This window comes from Oncorhynchus kisutch, linkage group LG14 (genome assembly GCF_002021735.2).
Source record: "Oncorhynchus kisutch isolate 150728-3 linkage group LG14, Okis_V2, whole genome shotgun sequence".
Taxonomy (NCBI): Eukaryota; Metazoa; Chordata; class Actinopteri; order Salmoniformes; family Salmonidae; genus Oncorhynchus; species Oncorhynchus kisutch.
In genome coordinates this window covers 34,104,645-34,132,202 of record NC_034187.2, presented here as the reverse complement: position 1 = coordinate 34,132,202, position 27,558 = coordinate 34,104,645, and the positions used below count along the sequence as shown (strand labels likewise).

At 41.4% G+C, this 27,558-nt stretch overlaps 1 protein-coding gene across 2 annotated transcripts in view; it reads left to right on the top strand.

The window, feature by feature from the left end:
- LOC109903929 (collagen alpha-1(XII) chain) overlaps positions 1-20,879 on the top strand; it is a 73,782-nt gene extending 52,903 nt beyond the window's left edge. For both annotated transcript variants that reach the window (XM_031788289.1, XM_031788288.1), the window contains 22 exons: positions 105-228; positions 436-579; positions 853-1,017; positions 1,140-1,178; positions 1,312-1,450; positions 2,472-2,614; positions 3,121-3,230; positions 8,390-8,548; positions 8,900-8,977; positions 9,852-9,938; positions 10,500-10,553; positions 11,082-11,177; positions 11,516-11,569; positions 12,819-12,872; positions 13,317-13,370; positions 13,835-13,906; positions 14,241-14,276; positions 14,362-14,428; positions 14,523-14,705; positions 15,229-15,306; positions 16,690-16,860; positions 17,291-20,879. In XM_031788289.1, coding sequence (XP_031644149.1) covers positions 105-228; positions 436-579; positions 853-1,017; positions 1,140-1,178; positions 1,312-1,450; positions 2,472-2,614; positions 3,121-3,230; positions 8,390-8,548; positions 8,900-8,977; positions 9,852-9,938; positions 10,500-10,553; positions 11,082-11,177; positions 11,516-11,569; positions 12,819-12,872; positions 13,317-13,370; positions 13,835-13,906; positions 14,241-14,276; positions 14,362-14,428; positions 14,523-14,705; positions 15,229-15,306; positions 16,690-16,860; positions 17,291-17,301 — 2,118 coding nt within the window. In that variant the 3' untranslated portion in view covers positions 17,302-20,879. The remainder of the gene's footprint in view (positions 1-104; positions 229-435; positions 580-852; positions 1,018-1,139; positions 1,179-1,311; positions 1,451-2,471; positions 2,615-3,120; positions 3,231-8,389; positions 8,549-8,899; positions 8,978-9,851; positions 9,939-10,499; positions 10,554-11,081; positions 11,178-11,515; positions 11,570-12,818; positions 12,873-13,316; positions 13,371-13,834; positions 13,907-14,240; positions 14,277-14,361; positions 14,429-14,522; positions 14,706-15,228; positions 15,307-16,689; positions 16,861-17,290) is intronic.
- Positions 20,880-27,558: the final 6,679 nt, after the last annotated feature.

The window sequence follows — 27,558 nt, the reverse complement described above, 5'->3', positions numbered from 1 at the left end:
CTCTCTCTCTCTCTCTCTCTCTCTCTCTCTCTCTCTCTCTCTCTCTCTCTCTCTCTCTCTCTCTCTCTCTCTCTCTTTCCCCCCCTCTCTTCTTCTGGAAACAGGTGTCTTTTGTGCAATACAGTGACAGTGCCAAGACAGAGTTCAAACTGAACACTTACCAAGACAAGGGAAGGACCTTGGCTGCGCTGCAGCTCGTCCGCTACATGGGAGGAAACACCAAAACAGGTACGCCCACTGACCACTCTGACTGGCTGCCAGTCTCAATATGACTGACTGACATCCTTAACCCTCAATGCATAATGTTGAGTTAATAGAAAAGTCGAGAGACATTCACTCAGCGACAATGTCATCATAGTGTCTTCATCGTGCTGGTGGAGTTGAATGAGTCCAGAGTTAAAGGTTGAGACTGATGTCCGACCCCTCTGTGTACAGGTGTCGCTCTGAAGCACGTTGGCGAGAAGGTGTTCACCTCAGACAACGGCATGAGGAAGCACGTGCCTAAGGTTCTGGTGGTCGTCACCGATGGTCGCTCCCAAGACGAGGTCCAGAAGAGTGCCTCCAACCTGATACACTCTGGTAAGTGTTCAAAGTTGGGATTTGTCCTTATAGAAGTCAGAAACAGGATATTTTCAGACTTTAATCGTCATTTTAGCGTAGCTAGCTACGTAACTTGTTTTGAGGTATAGCATTGTTTACCTCTTTTTGGGGGGGGGTCGTTTTTTTCAAATTGGAGTGCTGTACTGGCAGATCTAATCAGCTACTGTGAAATAGATGTGAACAGCCACTAAGGCTTGATTAGGCCATGGCGTATGGATTCTAAAGGTTGTCTTTGTACTCATCTCACTCCAGGTTACAGCGTGTTTGTGGTCGGTGTGGCCGATGTGGACATGACAGAGTTGAGGAACATCGGCAGCAAGCCAAGCGAAAGACACGTCTTTGTTGTGGATGACTTTGACGCGTTCGCCAAGATCCAGGACAACCTCATCACATTCATCTGTGAAACGGCCACATCCAGTAAGAGTAGCATCGGCATGACGCAGTGCCTTAAGACACAAGTTAAACCAGATTGACGTTTGCTGTCTGTTGTCCTCTCGCCTTTAACAGCCTGTCATGTTGTTTCATTTCTCCCTCTTCAGCTTGTCCTTTGATCTACATCAACGGGTTTACGTCCCCTGGTAAGTATATATTCCGAATAAACTGACAGATACTGATAGCACCTACGGGCCAGTCAGTACTGTACAGAATCTTCCTTTGTATTGACTTGTATTTTCTCATGATTGTGTATTTGACCTGATGTGTATTCTCCAGGCTTCAGAATGCTTGAGGGCTTCAACATCACAGACAGGACCTTTGCTGCCATGAATGGCGTGTCCATGGAATCTGGCTCCTTCAACAGTTTTATAACCTACAGGCTTCACAAGGACGCATTCCTCTCTGCGCCCACAAAGTAAGCGTGTGTCCGTGCTTGCAGCCTGTTTCCTTCGTGCGCGGCCTGCTCCTCTCCTGCGTACTGTAATGCTGGCCTGTGTAATTATTTTTAATGACCTTCAAAGGCTCGGCAGCCTGCGGTCCCCCCAGCGCCCATCCAGCATCTACAGAGCCCCTTTCCAGTTCTGTTTGTTGTTGCAGCTTGTAGAATATGAAGTGTTAGTAAGAGAAAATAATTTTGTTCGGAGTGTAAAGCTCCCGGGGTAGGGCCCTCTTCCACATATGTCATAGAGGGAGCAACCAAAGCAGCCACAGGTCAAAAGCCCAGGTCTTTATTGAGCCCATTAAAATGTCTTCAAGCAATTGCTGAGCTGCTAAAGAATTCTGTTCTAACCTCTAAGGCACGAGCATACTTTGTTAATTTGTCCATAATGGTTTGTATTTGTGCGTGGGTTAGCCATTGACTCAATGTGCACATGTGAAAACACTTCCAGCCGTAAAGTAGGGACAGAAAAATATTTCAATATGTCAGTAATTTTTCAAGGCTGGGCTAAAACTGGCAACCATTTTCAGGTTGTGTGGCCAACGTGACAGGGTGGATATTGTGTGTCTTTTTAGTTTATGGTGTGGTTTTTAAGGTGCCAACATTGTTGCTCTGTGTCTTTGGTCTTCCAGGAGTTACAAAGAATCGAGTTTTTCATCCTGGGCAAAGGCTCTATAGGTTACGATTTGCCATCTTAATCCAAACAGGTTTTTGTGAACTCTCTCATGTTGCTCAAATATTTATGATTATCTGATGATCTATACCCACTGGGCACACACTGGTTGAGTCAACGTTTCCATGTCATTTCAATGAAATTACGTTGAATCACAGTGGAATAGACTTTTGCATTGACATCTGTGCCCACTGGGTAAACTAGTGATCAGATATTCTCACGGCTGGTGTCTATGAAGTTGACCATCTTACAAAAGTAGAATCCTTTAGCTCCATGAAAGAGGTCTGCCATGACACCTGTATCCTGTATTTTTGTTCCTGCCAGGGAGATCCACCCAGAGGGTCTTCCTCCATCCTACACCATAATCCTGCTCTTCCGTCTCCTCCCCGACACCCCCAACCAGGCATTTGATATCTGGCAGATTGCTGACAGCAACAACAACCCTGAGGTTGGGATCACCGTCAACCGTAAGCCCCCACCATGCTTTGTTTCTCTTATGGGGTAAAGCTGTGGCTGCCCAACAGCTATGGTCTGATTCCCCTCCTTACTGCATCAGATAACAGTGTTTAGAAACGTAGACCAGTATAATGACCTGTAGGCCACTACGGTCCATTGATCCTCTGTTGGTAAATGAAGGATAAAGGAGATTTAGACCTCTGAATGCAAAAGCATCAACCGCCAGACTTGGCTGTATCAAGTTCTCTATCATAGGAAAGTGTTTTGATTTGACACTGACTTTTACGCTCTGTGCGTATTTCCAAGTCCATAAGTGTTCCCTTGTGTGCCTAAGTTTGTGATCAAGCATTGTACCTAAGTATTCGCTAGTTACGTAAGTGTTTAGTTGTTCATAAGTGTTTACTTGTGAGGGCTATCTCCCCTGTAGCTCACTCTCTGTGTCTGTTTCCATGTGTGTTGCGTGACGTCTCCCTGTAATGTATGGGGGCCATCTGAAACCATCGTTCCCTCTTTTCAGCTTCCAGCAAAACAATCACGTTCTACAACAAGGACACCAGAGGGGAGATCCAGAGAGCCACGTTTAATGAGGATCAAGTGAAGAGAGTTTTCCACGGAAGCTTCCACAAGGTAAACAACATTATGGCTTGGCAAAGGAATCAAATATCTTGTCTTATTTTTCTGGTTGAATTTCCTGAGCACATACAGATCAGCAATAATCTACAATAATTTGGGATAATTACTTCCAAAACACCAGGGTCCAAAGAAGCCTTTTCACATGAATAATGGATTTCTGTGGTAAATTTTTTTAGATTAATGTTCAGGGGAGATTATCCCTGTCTGGGATGTGTACAGTTGATATGGTCACCACCTATGATAGATGTATTTGTCTGTTTCCAGTCTTTATGAGCGGTTATGTCTGTTCATAGTTGATGTTTCTGTGGATTATTGTTTTGCCTCATTGAGTTCAACTACTGAGGTGATAATCAATGCCAAGACTAAGGTCTAGCTAGGATCTGGTTACCTACCTCTCACGACATTGAATGCGATATGGATTCGGTGCCAAAGTGGAGTTCAGGCCTTTTTTACAATCTGGCGTTTAGCTTTGTTTTCTGAGACTTTAGGCAGTTATTTTGATGAATGGTTTGGAAGGACTATAAATATCTTTCCAAAGGTTGGAGGAGACTTTGGTGACCCATGGTCACCTTGCACAATGTGCAACCAGTTAGCCTAGCGATGGAGGCTTACAGTGTGCTGATTGGCCATTGTCCTGGCGGCGGTCAGGTGGGAATTCCTGAACATTCTGAGGAAGTGGGCTGTTATTGGATCAGTGTTTGTTGTGGTTTACCTCGTTTACAATAAATAAAACATGATACAGTACATTGGGAAAATCACCAGGTCGTACTTTTACCACGCAAAACAGAAAGCTAGCTGCGTGTGCCCTATGAATTATTTTCAAGACTATTTGCTGCTTGAATCGAATAATAATAACATTCATTTCCTGCTTCAACAAATGGTTTCTAAAAGTCAGAGAAAATCCTCTCAGTATTATCACACACCATGTTTGCAGCCTGTGGAATAAACTGATGTCATCGACCAAAACATTCAACAAGCCCAAAGAGACTTACAAACATCTGTAAACATGAATGGAGATATTTGGACATATATTGCATCTCCTATACTTCACATCTTCCTGCCTCTGAGTCTGGATTCCCATTGCCGCCCTGTTACTTTCCTATGGTGGGACTACAATGTCAAGTCTGAGTGGGGGTCATTGAGTACATACCTACAGTCATTAGCCACTCAAGGCTTTTCAACCCTGTTGAAGTAACACTACAGACAATGCCGTAATTGATTTTAAAAGCCCTTGTTTCTATAGAATGATTTTGTCACATGCCAAGTTTTAAATTCGTGTTTAAATATAGTGTTTCTGCCACATTTCGGGTACCGCAAAGTCACAGCAGGAGTAGAGGAGCTCACATGGGACATCAAACGCTAGGCCCAACTCAAAGCAGGGCACAATGTAAAACATCCTCTGTTATGCTCAGTTATCAACAGATGAGAAGGATTTAAACAATGAACGTCAGTATATTTTCATATTATTTTATGAACGGTTCAAGATGTAAGATGTAGATGTTATTGTTTCCAATGGACTTGAAGAATATTTCAAGTGTATCCATGTTTCTGAGGGTCCTCCAAAATCACGAGGACCCTCTAGTGTAGTCTACTCTGATCTGACATCAAATGTACTTCCTAAGGTCAATGAGTCCACTCTGAACACTTAAAAGTTATGAGGGAGAATGGCTTGCCCATAGAACCTCAAATGAATGTAGTTTCAGTCAGACCACTAAGCAGCAAAGCTAATTACAGGACAGTGTTATGAATGGGACCCTGGAAAATGTTGGGTCAGGGCTATATCCGATGATGTCAGTGACATCAGCACAATGACATCATCAGAGCTCTAGTTGGGTACCAGCCTACATGTCTGTGTTTCTTGTCTATTGCTGTGGTGGTGCCTGCAGTCTGAGTGTTCTGAGTGGCTAGTATGTGGTGCTGCGGTTACTGCGCTGAGGGAATAGGAATCTATAGCGGTCTACCTACCAGATTAATTGCTGGACTGGTGCATGTGTATACTGTAGTTACTGACTGGAGTTTTTGTGTGTATTGTGGTTTCCCAATGGTTCATCCATGGGTGGTTTGGAGTGACCTCAGCGTGTGGCGCTGGAACCTATCTGACTAGTGAAGTCAGAAAGGACAGCTGGACTTAAATACAGCTGTTCCACAAATGCTCAAATGTAGCCCGTAGTAGCATGGATAGTGTTCCCTACCTCAGAGCACTTCATATCTTTTGATATGAACTCAGAATAGATTGTTATGAGACTCATAATGCAGTTGAGGTTTTCCCCTCTCGACTATTTCACTCACAAAATGAATTGTTAATTCTAAGATTAGACATGTCCATGGGAAAATATGAGACAATAATCCAAACCAACCCTCATCTTTATTTCTAGTCTGACCCATGCTCTCATTTGAACTATAGTCCTGATGTTTGCCAAGTGTAGTAAAATGTGTAGGGTGTAGCTACTTCATATAGTTTAATAGCAGGGTAAACGTTTTTTCATCAACTCATATATTGTATGTATCATTGGTGCCATTGGGGGTTTTGCATTTTGTTGCGATCAAGTGGAAATATTAAAGTTTTTAGTGGTTTTTGTCATAGCTAGATGTATTCAGTCCACCCACTCTGCTAGTTTGCCCATACTTAAAGCTTCACAAATGCAGCTATTATTCTCTGAGAGGACCCAAACTCTCTCAAACTTTCCATTCAGGGATTGGGTGGTTAGGTTTTGCCAGTATTTGCATGCACTCATTGAGAATGAGTGGGAGAAGAGAATGCTCCAAAGAACCCAAGTTGTTTAAAACATTGGTCTTTGGTCAATCTCTAACTGATACTTTGCCATAGCCCTGACTGCCCTCTTTGTACTCTCGTTACTACAGTGTTTTCTATGATGACTTCTTTTAAAAGCCTTCCATTCCGTGAGGTAGTCAAGCAGATTTAATGAAGCATACTACCATTCCAGCCCCAGAGGAAGCCACTCGGAAATGAAATGGTGACTTTACAACCAATGCTAAGCAAGCTCCTTCGGAAGCCTGGATGGGTATATGCCATTGTCCTCCAGGACTGGACATGGAAGCATAGATGTCTGGAATGATATGGTGGCAGTAGTATACCCAAACTAGGATTTAGTCTCTTCCTGTAAGAAGTTGAGACCTGTGAATGCAATTTAGCTTTGCATCAAAACATTTCAGATATGTCAATCTAATTAAGGAATCCTGTCTTAGGTAGTGTGAACTGTGATTTCATGGCGATCAGGGCTCAGGTTGGAGAAAAAGGAGGAGCCGTGAAGACACAGCCAATACTAAGACAATGGAGTCTGATAGAAATCATGAACGTATGTCAGGGGAATCAGGGGGAAAGAAGGCAACAGAAGCCAATATATGACTATATGAACTGTTTCTGTACCCTGTCTGTGGACTGGACACCTAGCTCTGATACAGCCTACATTACGGTGTCTACAGTATACCAATGGGAGAATGGAGTGCTGTGAAAGAGATGTGTCCAAGATGTGTCAATGTCCAGAAGAGCTACGGGCAGAGGAAGGGAGGATTAATTGAGTGTAATTGTGACTTGGCTGATCACGTTGGAAGTCGAAGTCTGGTCTGACTTGACTCCTGTGGTTTTTGATCCATTCAGAAGATGTTAATCATCTGTGTCAGTGTGATAGTTTTCTCAGGCTTTTGTTAGAGAATGGGCCATTGTGCGATTCAATGATTGGGTTCCAATTGAATAAGCTTCCTGTTCACCAACATCAGCCTATTTCAGTTGATGGAATTCTATTTTGCTTTCAAATGGTGAGAGAAAACACTGACCATTTTATGGTGAATCCTAATTTTCCAGTAATATTTTCCAGTAATGTATAAGTTTGCATTCTTTGCACTTGCAGTACATCATTGAGCGTTATTTTTGGTAAGCCCACAAGTGCATCATAGTATCTATGTCCATGCCAGGATCCTGAGGTATCAGACCCCTCTCCTGTGGTTGGCCAGATAGTCTGTTCTCTTGCCAAGAAAGTCCACTGTAATTTTGTGAGTGGTTGCCAAGTGCAGTTGTTATTGCTCTATAGGACAGTAATGTTAGCCTGCTCTCTCTGTCAGGGTGAAAGCTTGTCAGACTGTTAAAAGAAAATGCAATTGCAGAGGAAAGTGTGTAAAGTATAGCGCTTTTGATGGGTTACCGCAAACAACATCATTTCAAAGCCCATATTCTGACAGTGTGTGTTGTTTCATATATAGCCATAGCTTGTTTAATCTTTTAGATTTCTTTATGTTCTGACATCAACTTTCTTCCAAGGGACCTACAACCAGAATGTTCTTACGTGAATCTAAGCCATTGCCTCACCTCCTTACTCCATTTGCACACACTGTATATAGATGTTTCTATTTTGTTATAGACTGTACTTTTGTTTATCCCACGTGTAACTCTGTGTTGTTGTTTTTTGTCGCACTGCTTTTCTTTACCTTGGCCAGGTCTCAGTTGTAAATGAGAACTTGTTCTCAACTGGCCTACCTGGTTAAATAAAGGTGAAATAAAATATATATATAATAACTTAATTATAAGGAGGACTGAATAACAAATCATGTTAATAGTGGTGATTTAGTGAAATACAGTATCAGCATCTTAAAAAACATCAGTTTCGACTCCACATGGGTTCAACTGGGTTCTTAGTTTCAAATCAAATCAAAACAACAACAGAAAAGTAGTTTATGTTATGAGACTATCGAATCGTGTTCCTTATTAGGTCTTTCCATTGTAGAGAGAGGCTCTTTTTTAATAGGGAAATGGCATGTGAAAAACTCTGGACATTCTCAGTATCTTACGCAAGCCTGGATGTCCAAACATTGTAATGAGATAATAATAATAACATGGTGGGTGCTTATATTTGGCCTGCTTCACTTTGGAAATGAGACTCCCTCTGAGAGTATAGGGTCACGGCCAGGGTCTGCCATTATCAAGGTGACCCTGGAACAATTAGGGTTAAGTGCCTTGCTCAAGGGCACATCGACTGATTTTTCACCTTGTCGGCTCGGGGATTCAAACGAGCGTTTTTTTGGTTACTGGCCCAACGCTCTAACCGCTAGACTACTTGCCACCCGTTGCTGTCGTAGTTCATATTGAGATTAGAGTGGTCTTGACTAATAATCCTCTCCTCTTCCTCCTCCTGCTACAGCTTCACATCAGTGTTTCTCCCGAGAGGGTCAAACTGAACGTGGACTGCCAGGAGGTGGCAGAGAAACCCATCAAGGAGGCCAACAACATCTCCACAGACGGCTATGAGGTGCTGGGAAAGATGGCCAAGTCAGGAGGATCAAAAAGGGAGTCGGCAACGGTGAGTGGAAAATGTACAACACTTATTCAAACTGGAAAACCCCTAAGGAAATGCATCCGTCACTCACACACAAGCTATTGGTGTTAAGTGTGAAGTGCAAAGTGCCCAGGTTTTACACCTAGCTCCTCATCTGCTGATGCTCAAGTAAGAGCTACAACTCAGCCATTGCTGGAGGAATGAAAGACGCTGCTCTCTCTCATCTCACCTGTGCTCCAGCTCTCTGTGGGTGCTGGTCTGTGTCTGGAGCCGTGCCGTGTTGAGTCCTCAGCGCTGGAGCTCAATGGAAGCCATGTGTAACGCCCATCTGTGTTCTAATCTCTCTTTTTCTCCTCTCTCTGTTCTGTTGTGCAGTTCCAGCTCCAGATGTTTGATATTGTGTGCAGCTTGAGCTGGACCAGCAGAGACAAATGTTGTGACCTCCCGGCCACGGTAAGAGCAGTTTTGCCGTGGACGGCCTTCTAGTAAAGGCCTCATACCTGTACAGTACCATCAAACCATTGGCACTTTGACTCGCCCTCTAGCACGTACTATAAGTTAAGAGAGCCATTACATTCTTCCGTGCATGCATGTGTCAGAGGTTATGTGCTATTTCTCAAGTGTGCACGTGCTGTATAGACTTTGTCTGAAGCCTAGCTGGGGAAATGTTTCAAATGAAATGATTGCGTTGGCAGGCCTGAATAGACCATTGTATTCCTCTTTAACTGGATTAATCTGTGTACAGTTTTACAATTCCAGTCCCACCAAAACAACTGGTCCTTTTGATCATGTGGTGAACAGATGAATCATAGTACTCATCTGTGATATGTTTATTACCAGATGCATGTGCATTTACTTACTTGACTGTAGCCAATTACCCATCTCTCCCTCTCTGTGTAATTTGCATGATATATTCATATATCGTGGCAAAGAAGGCTGTGTTGTGTAAGATGTCACATATTTCCTTCCACAAAACAGTTGGGTTTCAGTTGTCAAAGAGTATTTGTGTGTAGACCATGCATTCCACTAGTCATATTTCAGTATGCACACCAGTTTTATAAAAACTTGATCAGCTTTTCTAATGGGTTTCCTTAAGGAAAACTTCAAGGCACCATTTTATGGTTTGGGTTCTCAGAGCAGTGGCACTCATTTTCAATACAGATACTCCTATCTGCACTTATCTGTATTTTGTGGGTTATCAGAAAAGCCCACAGATGTCACGAGATGCCCAATGGGTCATACTATTAATATTGTATTTTAGTAAAGTATTTTTTACATTCTCATTATCTTCCTCTCCCTCCCCCTCTCCTTCCTTTCTGTATTGCAGAGAGATGAGCTCAAGTGCCCAGCTCTTCCCCACGCGTGCACGTGTGCACAGGACAGTGTCGGCCCTCCGGGGCCACCCGGCCCCTCGGTAAAGACATTAACCATCCCTCCATACCTCCATTTCGCCTTGTCTTGGGGCAGGGTTCTCTCTACGTCAGTCTGTCCTCGCCTGGCAGCAAAGCTCTCTGTCTACTCTCTTGTATAATGATGATGATGATACCACTCTGTCTCCACTACGATGATGCGGACATATAGGAATAGTGTTACAGGGGTATTATTTTTTCTTCATAATTGTTGCCGTGCTCTAACGTTTAAGCATGTGGATATTAGAGTGGGGACATCCCTCATGTGAGTGTCTGTGTTTTTCCCATGGAAAACGAAAGAGAGGGGGATGAGATGAATGGCGTGAGATGAGGTGTGGGCTATCAAGCTTAGAGATGTGTCAAAAGATAAATGCCCATCTGACAAAATAAAAACCCAGGGAAAACCTTGAAGAGGAGTCTGGAATATGTATGCTTCACTTTGCAACCTCACTACTTCAGGGATTCCTGAAGGCTTGGGGTTTAGGTCTGGAAGCAGCTCCTGTTGTGGGGATGGCTCTGATTCTCTGTCTCTGACTCTGTCTTTCATTCTGTCTTGACTTTCCCAGGGTGGACCAGGTACTAAAGGACCCAGAGGAGAAAGAGGAGACTCAGGCCCAACTGTAAGTCAAGATTTTGGATCATTATCAAGCCATTTAACACACACTTGGATCCAGAGCGATTAATGAGTCTGAGTCATTGGATATTATGGTGTTGTGTGGTCCGAGCCACAATCAGACGTTGAATCAAGCCATATCCAACTGAGCTAACTCGGCTACAGTCCAAGGCCCAACTCATTTACAGTAAAGCAGAGTTCAGCATAATGCAGTAGGGATCTCAAAGCAGTTACCACTGAACAGTACAGTCCACCATTTGCATGCCCCATCAGACAAAACAGATTGCTCACATCTGAACTCACTTATTGAATGTACTGTATATTCTTCAGCTTGATTTGTACTGTGTATTTCTCCCCAGTTTGATTTACGGAGGCCAGTGTCGAGAGGTCCGATGAAAAATAGAACTTGTTTCTCACCAACAGTTCATTCTCATTCTCTCAGCCCTGCTGTGGATAGGTCTACAGGGAGATATGGTGTGAATAGTTTAAAAGTAATGGGACTATGTTTGGTTTTGTCATTCCGCTTCTACCATAGGGTTCAATGGGCCCCCGTGGAGAACAAGGACTTCCAGGACAATCCGGACCTCCAGGTCCACAAGGCCCTAACGGCTTGTCTCTGCCAGGAGAACCTGTAAGTAACACCCCCTTAGATTACGAGGAAAACTAAACTATGTTTAGTGAACATAAAAATACAATTGCAACCGTCACTGCACCTATCCTTCATCTGGAATTGTGTGGGGACTGTACGACGTCCTCCCTGACTTATGATTTACACACACAGTCACCGAGTGTTAAGATGCTATTTATTCTAGAACGTTCTTCCTTTAGAAATTCTCCTAAAGCTGGGCTGTAAATTCACTCTCAGTTACAGACTACATGACAAAGAGAAACACCAGATCCCTGTAGTTGTTCAGGGTTGGACTTCCCTTTGTACTCATAGTTCTAATCCTCCCCTCTTCGTCTTCTCAGGGACGCCCCGGACCAAAGGGAGATCCCGGAGACTCAGGCCTGACTGGGCTGAAAGTGAGTACAGCTCTCTTTTTCATTAACTGTGGTTTGGAACAGGAAACCGGAGGCGATTCACTGAGAGAAACATTGCTACTGGAGCCTGGAATCTGTCCACATGGCAACGCTGCAACCACTTTCAAAGTAGGAGGTAGACCATACAGTCCCCAGAGTGGGGTATACTCTCTAATCAACCTGCTGTTTGACTCTCAGTGGACGGCCACCAGTTAAGATATTATGGGAAACAGAATGGTCTTGCCAATGGGAGTGGAGGATTGATATGAACTGTACATGTTGGTGTAGGCCGCCATTGTAAATAAGAATTTGTTCTTAATTGACTTTCCCAGTTAAATAAAGAAATAAAAAATGTTTAAAAACAAATTACACTACTGTCCTGCAACTGCACTTACTCTAAACCCTGTAGTCAAGGCCAAAAATAGATATTTGCAGACTATTCGTGGCTCTACTTGGGTACCACTAATTGGATTTAAATAGCTGGGAAAGAATGTGTTGAGAAGACGAACAACCTCAGCATTGGATGAGTAAATCCGTCAAGGTTGCCAATGACCACATGATTATGTTCTCAAAGTGTATGTGGAGCCTTCATTGCATCAAAAGCCCAAAGAGCGATTTCTGGAGACAATGGGACTAAAGATCAAGAGTTTTCTTGGAAGATATCCTTCTTCTTCTCATAGATGGACTCCTTGCCCATCTGAGAAGGGGAACACAAGATACTGTGATAATTGTTTGGTACTGGTCCTCCACACAACATCCACCATGGCCAGGGACTTTACAAACTGAAAACTCCAGTGCTGAATGATCGGAGGGATTATTCTGTAACGTCAGTAATGAGCATCATTTACATAGTCATTCGCATCCCATCAAGGACGACTTTACTTTGGGAATATTAGACTCCCCTGAACCCTAATAATTACCCTGCAAAGTTATTAATACTAAAGAAAGATTTTGTTGAGAGTTTCTCATTGCGTTATGATTATGGCTATAGCAGCCTTGTCTGTCAAAAGCTCCTGTTAACAACATGCATTTCAACAGCCAAAACACATATCCTAAGGTACTGGCACTAAGATGCATCAGCTAAGTGCATCATGTTCTCACTAAATCACAGGGAACCTAGAGAGAAACAGAGAGAAAACGAGTACCTTTCTGGCAATATGAAAATGCAATTATGGGCCATTTGGGACAAGTCCGATGTGGGTGTGTTATTACTGGTTATCACAGTTTGATTGAGTGTGTTGTGTTCCTGCAGGGTCCTGCTGGTGCTGCTGGTCCTATGGGTTCTGTTGGACCAGGTGGAGTGAGGGTAAGATCTGCCTCTCTGGACCTCTACACAGAGCATGCTTAGTGTACCCGCCCCATTGAAAGGCCATGAATCGAGCCAGCACCTACTTAAGCATGTGATCACCTACTTAACTTAAAGTGTGCAGTTAAAATGTTGTGTGCTCATAGTATTCTGTTGCATGTTAATGATGTTACTACCCTTGTCAGATGACGTAGTTTGGCTCCGTAGGATGGGTGCAGTAAAATACACAACAGAGATTGGTCGCTAGGGAGATCAGAGAGGTCCTGGTTTATTTCACTAAATCTTTATATACTCATCCCTTGGAACGACAACATAACTTGGAAACAACAACAACTTTATACCAACAACTTAAGGACTGCAACTAAAACGTAATGCCAACTTCTTTATAATGAAGTGTAACTTTTATTGTTGCCTGTTTGTGATTGCCCATCTTTTTTTCCCCAGGGACCACCAGGGAAGGAAGGACCCTCGGGACCTAGAGGCCCAACGGGACCGATGGTGAGTACTGGATTTCATTCAAGAGAAGTAAAACCTCCTGGGAGTGTCTTTTAATACCTGATAGTAAGCCTGTTAGTTAGCCTGCAGCACGTGGTCAAAACACAGACAAACTCAGTCCTTCAGTAAGTATTGACGATCAAGCATGCATCTATTTCCCTATACTCTGGTGGAGGCCTGCCTCCAGTTAATGAATGGCCACACCATTCCAATAGGAAGAGGGCCTACTTTACCATAAGGACTGATCTGAGGACCGTTAAGCATCCTATCCCTGTTGGCAGTGTTTCCACCCACTTTAGTGTTCTTGGCACAAAGCACAGACAATATACAACACAATATAAGGCTGGACCGTATTATACAACATGTTATTTAACAGAGACCGGGAGTGGTTGTTGTTCTTGTATTTACTCCTTGGTAACGTTGGGAAGTGGATGTAACAATAACGCTGTTATCTTTCCATCATCCAGGGAAGCCCAGGATCTCCAGGAAACACAGGAAACACAGGCAACCAAGGAAAACCAGGAGACACAGGAAACCCAGTATGTACAAATACAAGTGGTCATATGGTGATTTGCATGGGTCATCAAGGAGGCAATGGCCAAGATGTGCCAAAATAGTGCAGAATTTCCTCCCACTCCTGAAATGAAGTTCTAAACTTCATTTGTGGAAGCATGAAGGGATGGTTTGGTTAAAAACAATGGAAACTACAACAGTTGATTACATTGTGTCTTGGATTTTACTCTGGTTCTGACTGGATGACCGTATTCGGAACATTTACCCCTGATTGCATTCGATTCAGTTGGAAAACGTTGCAAATCTCAAATGAATGCCATTCCTGTTATTGAGAGAATCCATGTTTCCTCTCTTTCACAGGGATTGGCTGGAATAAAGGGAGAAAAGGGAGAGAGGGTATGTACAGTACTGTATCTTTGGACACTTCATAACTTTTCAGAGTAGCATTACCTTGTCTCACCAAAATGTGTCTGTTTTCCAGGGAGACTTTGCATCTCAAAATCTGATGCGCTCCATTGCCAGACAAGTTTGCGAACAGCTTGTGAACAGTGAGTGGCCGTTTAGAACTTCCAGCATTGGTTGGGTACACAAACACACACTGGATTCATTGTCTGACGTCATATCTTTATTCATTCCTCTCAGGTCAGATGAGCAGAATTGATAATATGATCAACCAGATCCCCACTGGTTACCGTAGCAACAACCCGGGCCCTGCCGGCCCCGCTGGTCCTGCCGGCAACACGGGTCCCCCTGGAGAACCTGGACAGACTGGCCGAAACGGTTTCCCTGGAAACTCCGGCTTACCTGGAAACCAAGGAGAGAGAGGTGAGTGTGTTATGTGTTGTTTTTTGTTTGCCTGTTGTATTACTTCCTGTCTGTTTTTGGATGGCTAGAAAGCAAATTACAAGTTCTGCAGAGATGCAGAACTTCAAGTTGTGACTTACATGTAGGACACAGTCTGTGCTCTTCATCCCATGTAACCTCATAGCAAATCATCTGGAGTAGCATTGAAACTTTTACAATGATGGTATAATTAAATAATGACGAGCTCAAAGATCAAATGGCAGTTTTGATTGCAAGCGATTGTGCAAAACCCCCATCTACAGTAGGCTGAACATATAGGGTTGAAGTTGGAACCTGACATCATGCTAAGACCTGATGGTCATCTGCCATCATGCTTCACTTCCTACAGTAAATCTGATCTATGCTACAATTTCCCCCATCCTCAAACGTGCTCATTTGTGGTTTCAAGAGCAGTTATTTTCTGTTACAGATACATTGTACCGCACAATGGGACCTTTTGTCATTGCTAATAACCCGTTCTCTGTGTCTGATTGTGTTGTTGCAGGGACGCCAGGAGAGAAGGGCGAGAGAGGATCCCCTGGAACAGGACAGAGAGGACAGAGAGGACTCAGTGGTCCGCCTGGTAAGACCTCGGACATCACTTCTCAAGTACAATAACCTATTGCACAACTATGCCTCTTCCAAGGTCCCCCCCCACCCCACCCCCCACCCATCTCACTAGAATTCATGGACCATTAATGCAAGGCCCTGACTCTGTAATTCAGCTCATGTACCTTAACAACGAGGCATGGAACATAAGAATATTCACACATATTAACTCTAAACGGTCATTTTCAACAGCTGGAGACAATATGTTCCCATTCATTAGTTCCTGATCTACAGTTTGAACCTAGTTTCACCATGGCAGCCATTTGTTCTACATCCTTTACTTGGACCTCTCTTTGTGACCTTTAGAACTCCTCCCAGTGCGATCTAAATGACAGACCTGAGGGGCAGGCCAAGATTTGCCTAGCTGTGTCTCAAGAACCTTCGTTTGGGCTGCTGTGCTTCATAAATTCTTAGTGAACGATCAAATGTATTTCCAGCAAAACACTTCTCCTTTCTAGAGATAATGTATGTTTCTTCTTCATGGGATCGGTCCGCACAGATGTGTTCACACGTTTTCCAAGGGAATTAAAGTTCCTCTTGATCAACATACCACAAGTCTGACGATGCAAGATCGACATACAGTAATATACATCAAATGACTGAGGGCCTGGGTCTATTTCTGAATGAAGGATTTAACATGTGCTGATGCATTATAGCTGCTATTTTCTATAATCAAAACAATCTTACTCCTACCTCTAATCATTCACCAGTGATCCCAAACCCATCTAGAAATGGCTGAGGATTAGTCTCTAATAGCCGTCTTATTCAATGTTGATATTATTCTGTCTTCATAGAGGCCCCTTTAACATAGCATTCCCCTTTAATTGAAATTCAGCATGTGAAGGCCCTGAGTCCCCAGGAGCTTTCCTATCACGGGCTAGTGGAGATATCAGGCCAGTCATTGATGTCTACTTTTCCCCTTCAGTCGAACACTGCCAAGTCTGTTTCTGTGAATGAAGTGAGACACAACCTAGCAGCAGAGGGAGGAAGGTAGCTAGCAATGATTACTCATTGTTGAGTGGGAGAATCAGATTTTTGTACATTGAGCATTGCTTTGGTGGCTCCTTCATTGACAACACATGTGCTCACTTAAGAGAGCGAGAGAGAGTGGGGGGAAATTCCATCCTTGGTTTGTACTGTCTAGACAGACTGGGGCAGGGGGTAACTCCACTGTCTGACTGGCTTGCTTTTTTTCAGACTTTTAATTGAGCTGTCTAAATATCTAAATTACAGTGGTAGAAACAAATCCCCACCCACTTCCAGTTGCGATTTAAGGGTAATGTCAGTGAGGTTTCGCTCTGAGTCTGAGTATTCGTTATTTAATTCCCATACCCTACCTTCCTTTATCTAATCCCAGGGCCACCAGGTGAGGCTCGGACTGGCCCCACAGGTACTACGGGCTCTGCTGGGCCTCGTGGCCCTCCTGGTCGCCAGGGAACCCCAGGAGTGAGGGGACCACCCGGGCCCCCTGGCTACTGTGACTCCTCCCAGTGTGTTGGCATCCCTTACAATGGACAAGGCTACCCAGGTATGTCCACGACTGGCTGAATCTCTATCTGCATGGCAGGATAGCTGAATACATAGTGAATGTACGAATGTAACGTATGCACACAAATGTATATACAACTTACAGAGAGATACTGTACTCAACAGCTAACTTTCTGCTCTGGTTCAATGTATGGAGACCATGGGTTTCAAGGGTTTTTAACAAAAGTGCAATGTTGATATTCAGTATAAGTACCCAGTTCCTTTTGATCCAACAAATTTTATGCAAATGGAACAGTGGATTTATCTTAGTGCCCACGACAGGCTTTTCACAACATTATAAACCCTTTACTTCCAAGGTCTCAATATGTTTGTCATAGAGTTCATTTTCATAATAGCATGTAAAACAAATAGAAATGGCAAATAACTTTCTCCAACAGAGAGATCTAACCCCCTGTTTGAACTGTTTCCAGGTCGGTCCTAGTAAACTTTCTAAGCCGCCTTACACTTTGAAGTCCTGTTTCTGAGATGTTAGCTCACTGGCTAATGACCCCGTAAGGATAACCATCGTGGACATAACGAATGAACAACATTAAAAACCCAAAAACGAGAAAGAAAGGAGTGGACTGGCACTAACACCACTTCACAGCTTCTATCAGACAAGCTGCAGAGATGGCAGCCCTACTGGCCTGTTTGCATCTTGAGCAAAAACCCCAGCAAACCGAGAGAGAGAGAGAGAGAGAGAGCTTCTCTGCGCAGGAAGGAGCATGTAAAAAAAACCACTCAAAAAAAAAAAAACTACTCATAAATTGGATCTCATAACAAAAGAACAACAGTGTTAACATGGAGACGTGATATCTGTAAATAAACTAATTGTGCCTTGTAAATTATGTTTGAACCACACAATCCACTAAAATCAGTTGACATCTGTATTGAGCTCGTGCCTTATAACCCCGCTTCCTACTGACTTACTTCCAGCATAACCCTCTGTTTTATTATGATGCCTGAGTGATTTACACAGCTTGTACTCCCATCCAAACTGAAGCATGTGCCATTTGTACATTTAATAATGATGTTCTTTGTATGTTTGCCTAATCTATGATAAATGTGATTTTCTTGCCATTTTCTTCAATTAAAACAAAAAACATATATATATACATCATATTAGTTCCTTTGCTGTAGAACATGTGTTTTCTAATACCTCAGTGGGTTTTAGGACTAGCAAAGGGATATAGGCAAGAGCTAGACACTAATGGCAGTGTCGTCTTAGTGTTTTGATGCAAATTCCATCCCAGCTTTATTACTCTTTATTTGGGGTATGTGTTCAATATGGCTGATAGTTGTCAATAACATTAAGTGCTAGAGTGCATGGAATCACTAACATTCTTAGAAACAGAGAATTTAACAGATAAATAACAGTTCTTAGGTCCAGTTCTTCGGTCCATATTTAGGAGATAGTCCAAATGTTTAGGTTGTACATTGTGCATAGCCAGTCTCAGACTGCCAACTAAAGTCCTGTTTGATTGGCCAAACAAATATTTCTAGCCAACGGCTACGAGCTCGATCCTGAAACCTACATAGTCCCTATACTCGAGGAAGAATCGGAAGACGGATCTGAGGCTATGCAGTCGCCTGGTTACTCACGAACCCAGAGAGGAAAGAGGTCACTATCAAGAGATGATGCAGAGAGGATATCACAATAAACAAAAACAAAACAAAGAATTCTTATCTTGAATTGATCTACGTTTTTACATGAGCGAGTATCAGTGTACTCAGATAATAAAATCTATGGGTTTGATACCCCTAGCTTTATTGTGCATATCTTTACGCATAAACAAGCTAAGTTTAGGAAGATTAAGTGAAAAATATAAAGAATCTAGACATTATTTCATTACAAATCTGTGTGCTTGCTAACTGTTCCCTTAAGTGTCTCTGCTTGTAATATAACTGCATTAAGTGTTTATTAGAGTCCAATGTTTAATGCAATAATCATGTCAAAGTCGGCAAATACATTGGGGGAAGTATACACTGGCAAGAAAAAGTATGTGAACCCTTTGGAATTAACTGGATTTCTGCATAAATTGGTCATCAAATGTGATCTGATCTTCATCTAAGTCACAACAATAGACAAACACAGTCGACTTAAACTAGGAACACACAAACAACTATACGTTTTCATGTCTTTATTGAACACACCATATAAACATTCATGGTGCAGGGTGGAAAAGGATGTGAACCCTTGGATTTAATAACTGGTTGACCCTCCTTTGGCAGCAATAAGTTTTCTGTAGTTGCGGATCAGACCTGCACAATGGTCAGGAGGAATTTTGGACCATTCCTCTTTACAAAACTGTTTCAGATCAGCAATATTCTTGGGATGTCTGGTGTGAACTGTTCTTTTGAGGTCATGCCACAGCATCTCAATTGGGTTGAGGTCAGCCACTCTAGAAGGCATATTTTCTTCTGTTGTTGCCCTTCTGATGTTGATTTACTTCTGTGTTTTGGGTCATTGTCCTGTTGCATCACCCAACTTCTGTTGAGGTTCAATTGGTGAACATTCTCCTGAAAAATGTCTTGATAAACCTGGGAATTCATTTTTCTGTTGATGATAGCAAGCTGTCCCAAACTATGACACTCCCTCCACCATACTTTACAGTTGGGATGAGGTTTTGATGCTGGTGTGCTGTGCCTTTTTTCTCCACACATAGTGTTTGTGTTCCTTCCAAACAACTCAACTTTAGTTTCATCTGTCCACAGAATATTTTACCAGTAGCGCTGTGGAACATCCAGATGCTCTTTTGAGAACTTCAGACGTGCAGCAATGGTTTTTTTGGACAGCAGTGGCTTCTTCCGTAGTGTCCTCCCATGAACACCATTCTTGTTTAGTGTTAACGTATGGTATACTCGTCAACAGAGATGTTAGCATGTTCCAGGGATTTCTTTAAGTCTAGCTGACTCTCTAAGATTATTCTTAACCTCATTGAGCATTCTGCGCTGTGCTCTAGCAGTCATCTTTGCAGGACAGCCACTCCTAGGGAGAGTAGTAACAGTGCTGAACTTTCTCCATTTATAGACAATTTGTCTTACCGTGGACTGATGGACATCAATGCTTTTAGAGATACTTGTGTAACCCTTTCCAGCTTTATGCAAGTCTACAATTCTTAATCTTGGGTCTTCTGAGATCTCTTTTGTACGAGGCATGGTTCACATCAGGCAATGCTTTTTGTGAACAGCAAACCAAAATTCTGTGAGTGTTTTTTTTAGGGCAGGGCAGCTCTAACCAACATCTCCAATCTTGTCTTGATGATTGTACTCCAGGTTAGCTGACTCCTGGCTCCCATTAGCTTTTGGAAGTGGTTAGCCTAGGGGTTCACATACATTTTCCAACCTACACTATGAGCGTTTAAATTATGTATTCAATATAGACAAGAAAAACACAATAATTTGTCTGTTATTAGCAGACTGTTTGTTTAAGCAGACTGTTTGTCTGTTGCTGGGACTTAGATGAAGATCAGATCAATTTATCAGACCAATTTATGCAGAAATCCGGATAATTCCAAAGGGTTCACATACTTTTTCTTGCCACAGTATGTATGTTTCTGTACTCATCCACATTACCCCTGTCCCTCACAATTCATTGTACATTTCACAATGTCAAGCAGTCTGTTCTATTGAAATCATATAGTTTGCCTCCCTCCTCATCAGAAAGAGGGTTACTGGTTCCAGCTCCATTAAGGTTCTCAACGAATGTTAAATCCGGCTTTCAATTAGTTACTTTAGACCGAATGTGTGTCTGTTTTTATAATACCAACTCACAGCTGATTTTTTTACCGAAGGTGGAATTGCATGTCTGTGTTGTATATTTAGTAAAGAAAAAAAAAGAAAAAAAAGATATAGTTGTTTTGTATCAGTACCAAATGCAGTTGGAATTTGTTTGCAAGACTATGGACATAGAATTGCTTTTCTCATGTTTTAACTGCACATTGTGAACTCCACAGCCTTATTTTCTTATTTATTTCTGAAACAGAAGAGGCATTTTTCAATAAAACTACTGAAAATGTATATTTTGTTTCAGTCTCATGTCTGTGGTGTGCACTGTAGCTGCAAACATTAGATACAGTATGATCACATGGCAGATGCCAATCCCTCCCAAAATGTATTTAGTAGAGTGAGTATTAATACGCAGGTATAAGAGCAGACCCAAATCAATTTCCAAGGTTATAGCTACACATAGGCCTATAGGTACAGGAACACTTAGTATGAAAAGATCACATGGAACATGCAATTGAAGGAGAAGGTCCACAACTGTACAATATTAACTGCACTATTAAGATTGGCACACATACTGTACAAGAACAGGCATACCACACCGTACCACATGAGTAGAAAATGTAGTGACCATATTATAATAGCTATATCCAGAAAAGTTCCCAAGGCCAGGCCGAAAATAGTTTATAAGAAATCATACAAAAGGTTTTGTAATGACTCGTATGTTCTAGATGTAAAAAATATTTATTGGTCAGATGTGTGTAATGAGGAGTGTGCAGTGGCTGCACTTGATGCCTTTATGAAATTGCTTCTTCCCAGTTATTGATAAACATGCACCTATTAAGAAAATGACTGTTAGAACTGTTACAGCACCATGGATTGATGAGGAATTTAAAACATTTGTGGTTGAGAGAGATGAAGCAAATGGAGTGGCTAATAAGTCTGGCTGTACAGCTGATTGGCAAACTTACTGTACATTGAGAAATTATGTGACTAAACTGAGGAAAAAATAAATAAGAAACTGGATTATGAAACTAAAATAAATGCTATAAAGTATGATGGAAAAAAGCTTTGGAGTGCTTTAAATTAACTCTGTGAAGCATTTATTTGGGCTGCAATTTCTGAGGCTGGTAACTTATCCTGGGCAGCAGAGGTAACTCTGTGTCTTCCTTTCTTGTGGCGGTCTTCATGAGAGACAGTTTCATCATAGCGCTTGATGGTTTTTGCAACTGCACTTGAAGAAACTTGACATTTTCCAGATTTACTGACCTTCATGTCTTAAAGTAATGATGGACTGTCATTTCTCCTTGCTTATTTGAGCTGTTCTTGCCATAATATGGACTTGGTCTTTTACCAAATAGGGCTATCTTCTGTATACCACCCCTACTTTGTTACAACACAACTGATTGTCTCAAACGCATTAAGAAGGAAATAACTTCCACAAATACAATTTTAAGAAGGCACGCCTGTTAATTTAAATGCATTCCAGGTGACTACCTCATGAAGCTGGTTGAGAGAATGCCAAAAGTGTGCAAAGCTGTCATCAAGGCAAAGGGTGGCTACTTTGAAGAATCTCAAACACAAAATATGTTTTGATTTGTTTAACACTTTTTTGGTTACTACATGATTCCATATGTGTTATTTCATAGTTTTGATGTATTCACTATTATTCTACAATGTAGAAAATAGTAAAAATTAAGAAAAACCCTTAAATGAGTAGGTGTTCTAAAACTTTTGACTGGTAGTGTATATAAATATATTGATTATATTGATTAGAAATGATGAAGACAATTACATTGATTGAAGCTACAATCTATCTGCAATATTAAAGCTGATCTACCCCCTAAAAAAAACTAAAACAAAACATGCAGACTTGGAACAGGGATGTACCCATCAAAGACACTTAGAATTGAAAGCAAAGTTATGAGCAGTGCTTGGGTGTGTGTTTAAACAAGGTGCTTTTTGGAGTTATTAGAGATTACTTCAGTTTTCAAAACATTTCCCCGGCACTCTTTAAATTGTGGAACGTTTAAAAGCCTTTATTATATTGGCATGAACATAAGGTTCAGGTTAAAAACTTCAAACATGGTACACTAAGAAAAACACTCTGAAATGCAACATGGGAGGCCACCAAAGGGGGCTGTCTAAAGATTAGAATGTTCAGAATGCAAGATGACCTCATTTTCTCTTAACTAAAAACGGAGGCTCTTTCAGAGTACAGCAATGGTTGATGAGTTTAATTATCAAAAATGGATTTACGTGTAGCTTAATAATAACTATTTGATAGTGATCTGGCTGTTATTCCTATGAATTTTTGGCTCAAAGAGCACCTGGCAAATTCCTGCAGATCCCTATCCAAAGAAATCAACTCCATGTGAGTGCCTTAATAAGGTCAGAACTGTGACGTAAGGAACAACTGAGATTATTTATATTTATCATGATGAAGAGAAAATCCCTTACAGGGGGTTCTGTAGAAGAAAGGCCTGGAGAAAGAGTGGGAGAAGAGGCATTTGGAGGTCAATACTGCTACCCCAGCAGACATGGGAAACTGTTAAAAACACTCGATCAAAGGATCCAAGTGTTTTCACATTCTCCGCCTGGATGCAAACATTAACGACTGTAAAACGGCTTATTAAAAACATTTTATTTGCTTCTTGGATCTTCAAATAAATTTGATACAAGCTTTTTATTTGATAGAGCCCTGCATATAACAGTGAGTGCTAAACTGCCTGCAGGTATGGTTTTGTGACCAGATGATATGTGTTAACCATGAACAATTTGAGAAAACCATATCCACTAATGTACGTAGCCTAACCCTTTAGGGGTTTTGATCTTTAGCTATCAAAGGAAACATGAGAATCAGAATAGTGAAACTAAAATACCTTTGTTTATAAGATATTGTTAAGTGCAGGAAAAACTAATCCTCTCTGCTTTTAAGATGTTAACCGCAGTATAAACATACAGATCTGTGTCAAAACCAACTGTTCTTTGAAGCCGATATGTACTACTGTTCTGATTAGGAAGGGAGTATACTGTGGAGATAAGTAAAACAATCTATAAAAAACACCACATTCCATTCACTTCAAAGCCTGACCCCTCAGCATTTCTGAATCATGACTACTAATAGTAGACTAAACAATGACTATTTCATTATTCTTTATAAAACCATCATAACCAACCATAGCCCTAAATCATGAAATTCTATTGTCTATACACAAATAAGTCCAACTCAGTTGTGGCAACATCCTGGTACTAGTCACCATGTCTGGTTACTGTCTTTGTTTGTCAGAATTTGCCATAACTCAACGTGCCTCTGTGATCAATTTGTGGCAAGTGTTTAAAGTGAGTTATGTCTCAGAGACTCTGGTTGTGAGAGATCTTTACTGGCTCCTTAATTCACTTCCAGTTGTCTCCCTCATTGTCAGACAATGTACAAGCTTCATATGGCTCAGACCTGCAATTATGTCAAATTTTCTCTGTAGACTACAACACATATTTCATTGATTATACTGTATTTGTTCTGCCGGATGGAATGGCATGTCTGCCATGCTTCCTAATGACATGGACTGTTTTATGTTCAGAAAATAGAATTCCTTCAAATAAAATCTATTGTCCTTGTTGCACTTTTAAATTCCATTCAAAAAAGTGTATTGTCCAACAACATGCACATACGTTGGAAAATTGTCTTTTGATTTGTTTCATAACACTCAACACATATTGACACTTGACCCCCGAAGATCTGACTGGGTGACCTTTCCTTCTTCTTTTTTTTTCACAGAGGACAACCATATGAGGACTGATAGGTACAGTATGTGGTTAGATGAACTTTCTATTGAATAAGTAACTTGATATTACATTTGATTCCAAACAGTCTACCACACTGCTTTGATGTGCCCTCTTACAATAATAATACCATCACTAAGATGCCTGCCTTTGCATGTTTCAAAGGCTTTTCTCCCTGGTGTGATATGACAGTACTAAATTCACTTTGACCCCCTGAGGACAGATCCTAGTGGAGACATAATGTCAGACACATTGGCAAGTCAAAACACCCTGCCTGTCTGTGTGTATGGAGGTTCAAAGAGAGGGAACCATAACCACAGTGGTTCCCACAAGTTTATGATTTAGAAACGAACCACAGAGCTGAGTATAAGTTTAAAGAACTTGAGAACTTGTCTTTGTATCTTTGTTTAAACAATTTACAATTGATTGTAAGCTATTAATCAAATGGTCAGATTTATAGTGATTCGTTGCATAAATCACCAGACATAGGTTTAAGCCAAAACAGGCTAAAATAATTGGAACATGCATGGACATTGGACAGTCCATGAGCGAAATATACCAAGTATTGAACAATTCATTAAAAGTGATTGAGAAGCAAACTCTATCTTTAAGAGGTCACTGAAAAGGCTAGTATGAGGAGTTGTTGGAATTAAGGCTCAGAAAAGGAATTTACTCATAAAAACGAACATGAGAACATACATGTGGAAAATCATTATATTTGAATGAAACCGTGTTAATGGTCGGTGCCTTTTGATGATATACTGTAATGTGTCACGGTTGTTGTAGGGTAAAAGAACCACACCAGATAAGAAGTGGAGAACTCTTGATTGTTTTGTTGTAAGTTGGAAAATGATGAACACTGCTCTTGTCAAAGATGTGTGGTTGGAGCTAACCACCTTAATATCACCATTGCTCTCTGAATGACTGTATAATTAAGAAGTCTGTAGTTACGTCTGTCCATTTGTAGCACCCATATTACGCTATACGCCTTAGTCAACTCTGCTTTTGGTCTTGATCACTATGTGGATATCAATACGTCGTTTTCTGTATCCTTATTACGTTACCACCCAGACAGCAGCTCCAAGTATCGGACTGTGTTTGTGTTTTGCTCTGGGATAGACTGACAGGCTCCACATTTATGAAGGTTTTATATCAAATCTGTCTTTCGTATTGAACCGTGCCATTTATAATTTCATAGTCCGAAAACACCCTGTAAACTACAGCATATCTAACTCATGTTAGTTTTCCTCTAGAATTTAGATACTAAATACGTTCGTTTTAATTCAAGAATTTGGTTTGGCATTTATTTTAAAAACAAGACTCAAGACTGTTTCAAGACTGTGGAAATGTGAAGAAATACCCAGTAATGCATCAAATATTGGATATTGAAAGGATTCAATCTTTACAGAACACCATTTTCCCAGAGTAGGACAATGGAAGCACTTATTAAATTCACTTGATACCTTTGGAATGGAGGAACCAGAATGAAGTTACTGAACCGGAATTCCTCATCCACTTATACTGAGGTTACTGCTTTGTGTAAAATCTCCTTACAATCGCATTCTTTATGCAGCCTTACATCCGATGCGTTCCTGATGTCGTAACCTTTTCCATGTGTACTGTTCATCTCGACACAAATACTGTTTCTGGAAAGTTTTCAATGTAAAAAAAAATAAAAAATAGAACCACCAAAAACCAAAAACACACAAATGGCTTGACTTCATTGAAAATGGCGCAGAAAGTCTTTAATTCATAATCTGCCAAGCAACACTTCAGGAAGGAATGAAGTGGTCTTTCAGAACTAGAAGGGGGTTGTCCTCAAAGGTCAAGCATTCAGCATTCAGACACTAGTTTTCCACTGAGGTTCCAAAACCAACAGGAGAGCAGCAACACCAATTGAATGAGTACTAGGAGGACGGCCAAGAGCTCTCCAACTGACTCATTAAAGTGAAGCAGTCGGGTCCGCAGTCATGAATTAAAGCCTGTCCTCATCTGCTCCTGTCATTACCTGTCCCTCCCATGTACCAGACACTGGAAAATAAAAACAGGAGAATACTGTACAGTGTACAGTATATGGTAATACAGTATGCAGATAACAGTAGTTCCAAGTAATTGAATGATATTTTCCTACTTTTAGTTTCCCATGTGAATAGTCACTATAATCCAGTAATAGTATCTGAGTATAGATCGTCTGTAATGTCAAGTGTTGTTTTGCCATGCTGTGGGAGGCTTAGTAACACAGATTACACTTACAGGAAGCCTTGGAATTGACAACTGATTTTAATTTACCTTTGTCATAAAAGTGTACCTCATTAGTCTAGCAGTCTGTTAATTCTCTCAGTCTTAAATCATTAGAGTGTTTTACTCTCCTGCGTACACCCGTCTTGCTCCTGCAGGTAAAGGAGGAGAGGAGTCTCCCTGTGTCCTCCATCTAGGCTCAAACAGATTCCTCTCCAGCAGGATGCACCACATGGAGTCTGAGAGACACAGCTGTGCAGATAGCTGATACTGAGCCAGCCGCTGTTTAGATTCTTCTTTCCCATAGAGGAACTGTTTATATTTGTGATACAAACGTCTGAGTGTGTTTTCCCTGAAGTGAAAGTCTTCCTTGTTTTTTCGACTATTTGTCCAGTGTTGTGTCTGGAGGGTTTTTGAGGTGAATTGTCTTGGACGGTTGTCTGTTGCAGGTATCAGCGGCTATTTTTAGGATGGGTCAGATTTCAACTTATTGTTCATAATTCAGATTTTGCACTACATGAACAACATACATTTTAAGAACTCTATACATTTTAAGAACTCATAAACCATCAAATCCTTGGCGTAAATGGTCAGCATCTTAGTTTTTGTCCAAAATATGAAATAGTCAAACCCCATCCATTTCAATAGTCCTCCTTGTTATCCAAAATGTTAACACGTTTATATGTTTATTATTCTTTTGTTGGAGCCTCCAAATTCCACCAGGCAGCTGTGGAATATTTTATTACTTCAAGTTATCTCCAATGTTTGCAGTGGCGGACTGGGATAAAAAAATTGTCCCTGGCATTGCTAACACACAGGCCCATTATTTTCCTTGAGGCCCCCACACCGGCCCATTCTTTTCCTTCAAGCGCCCACACTGGCTCATTATTTTCCTTGATGCCCCCATTATTAGCTAGATAATGAAAATTCTGAGCAAAAAAAATGAAATTAT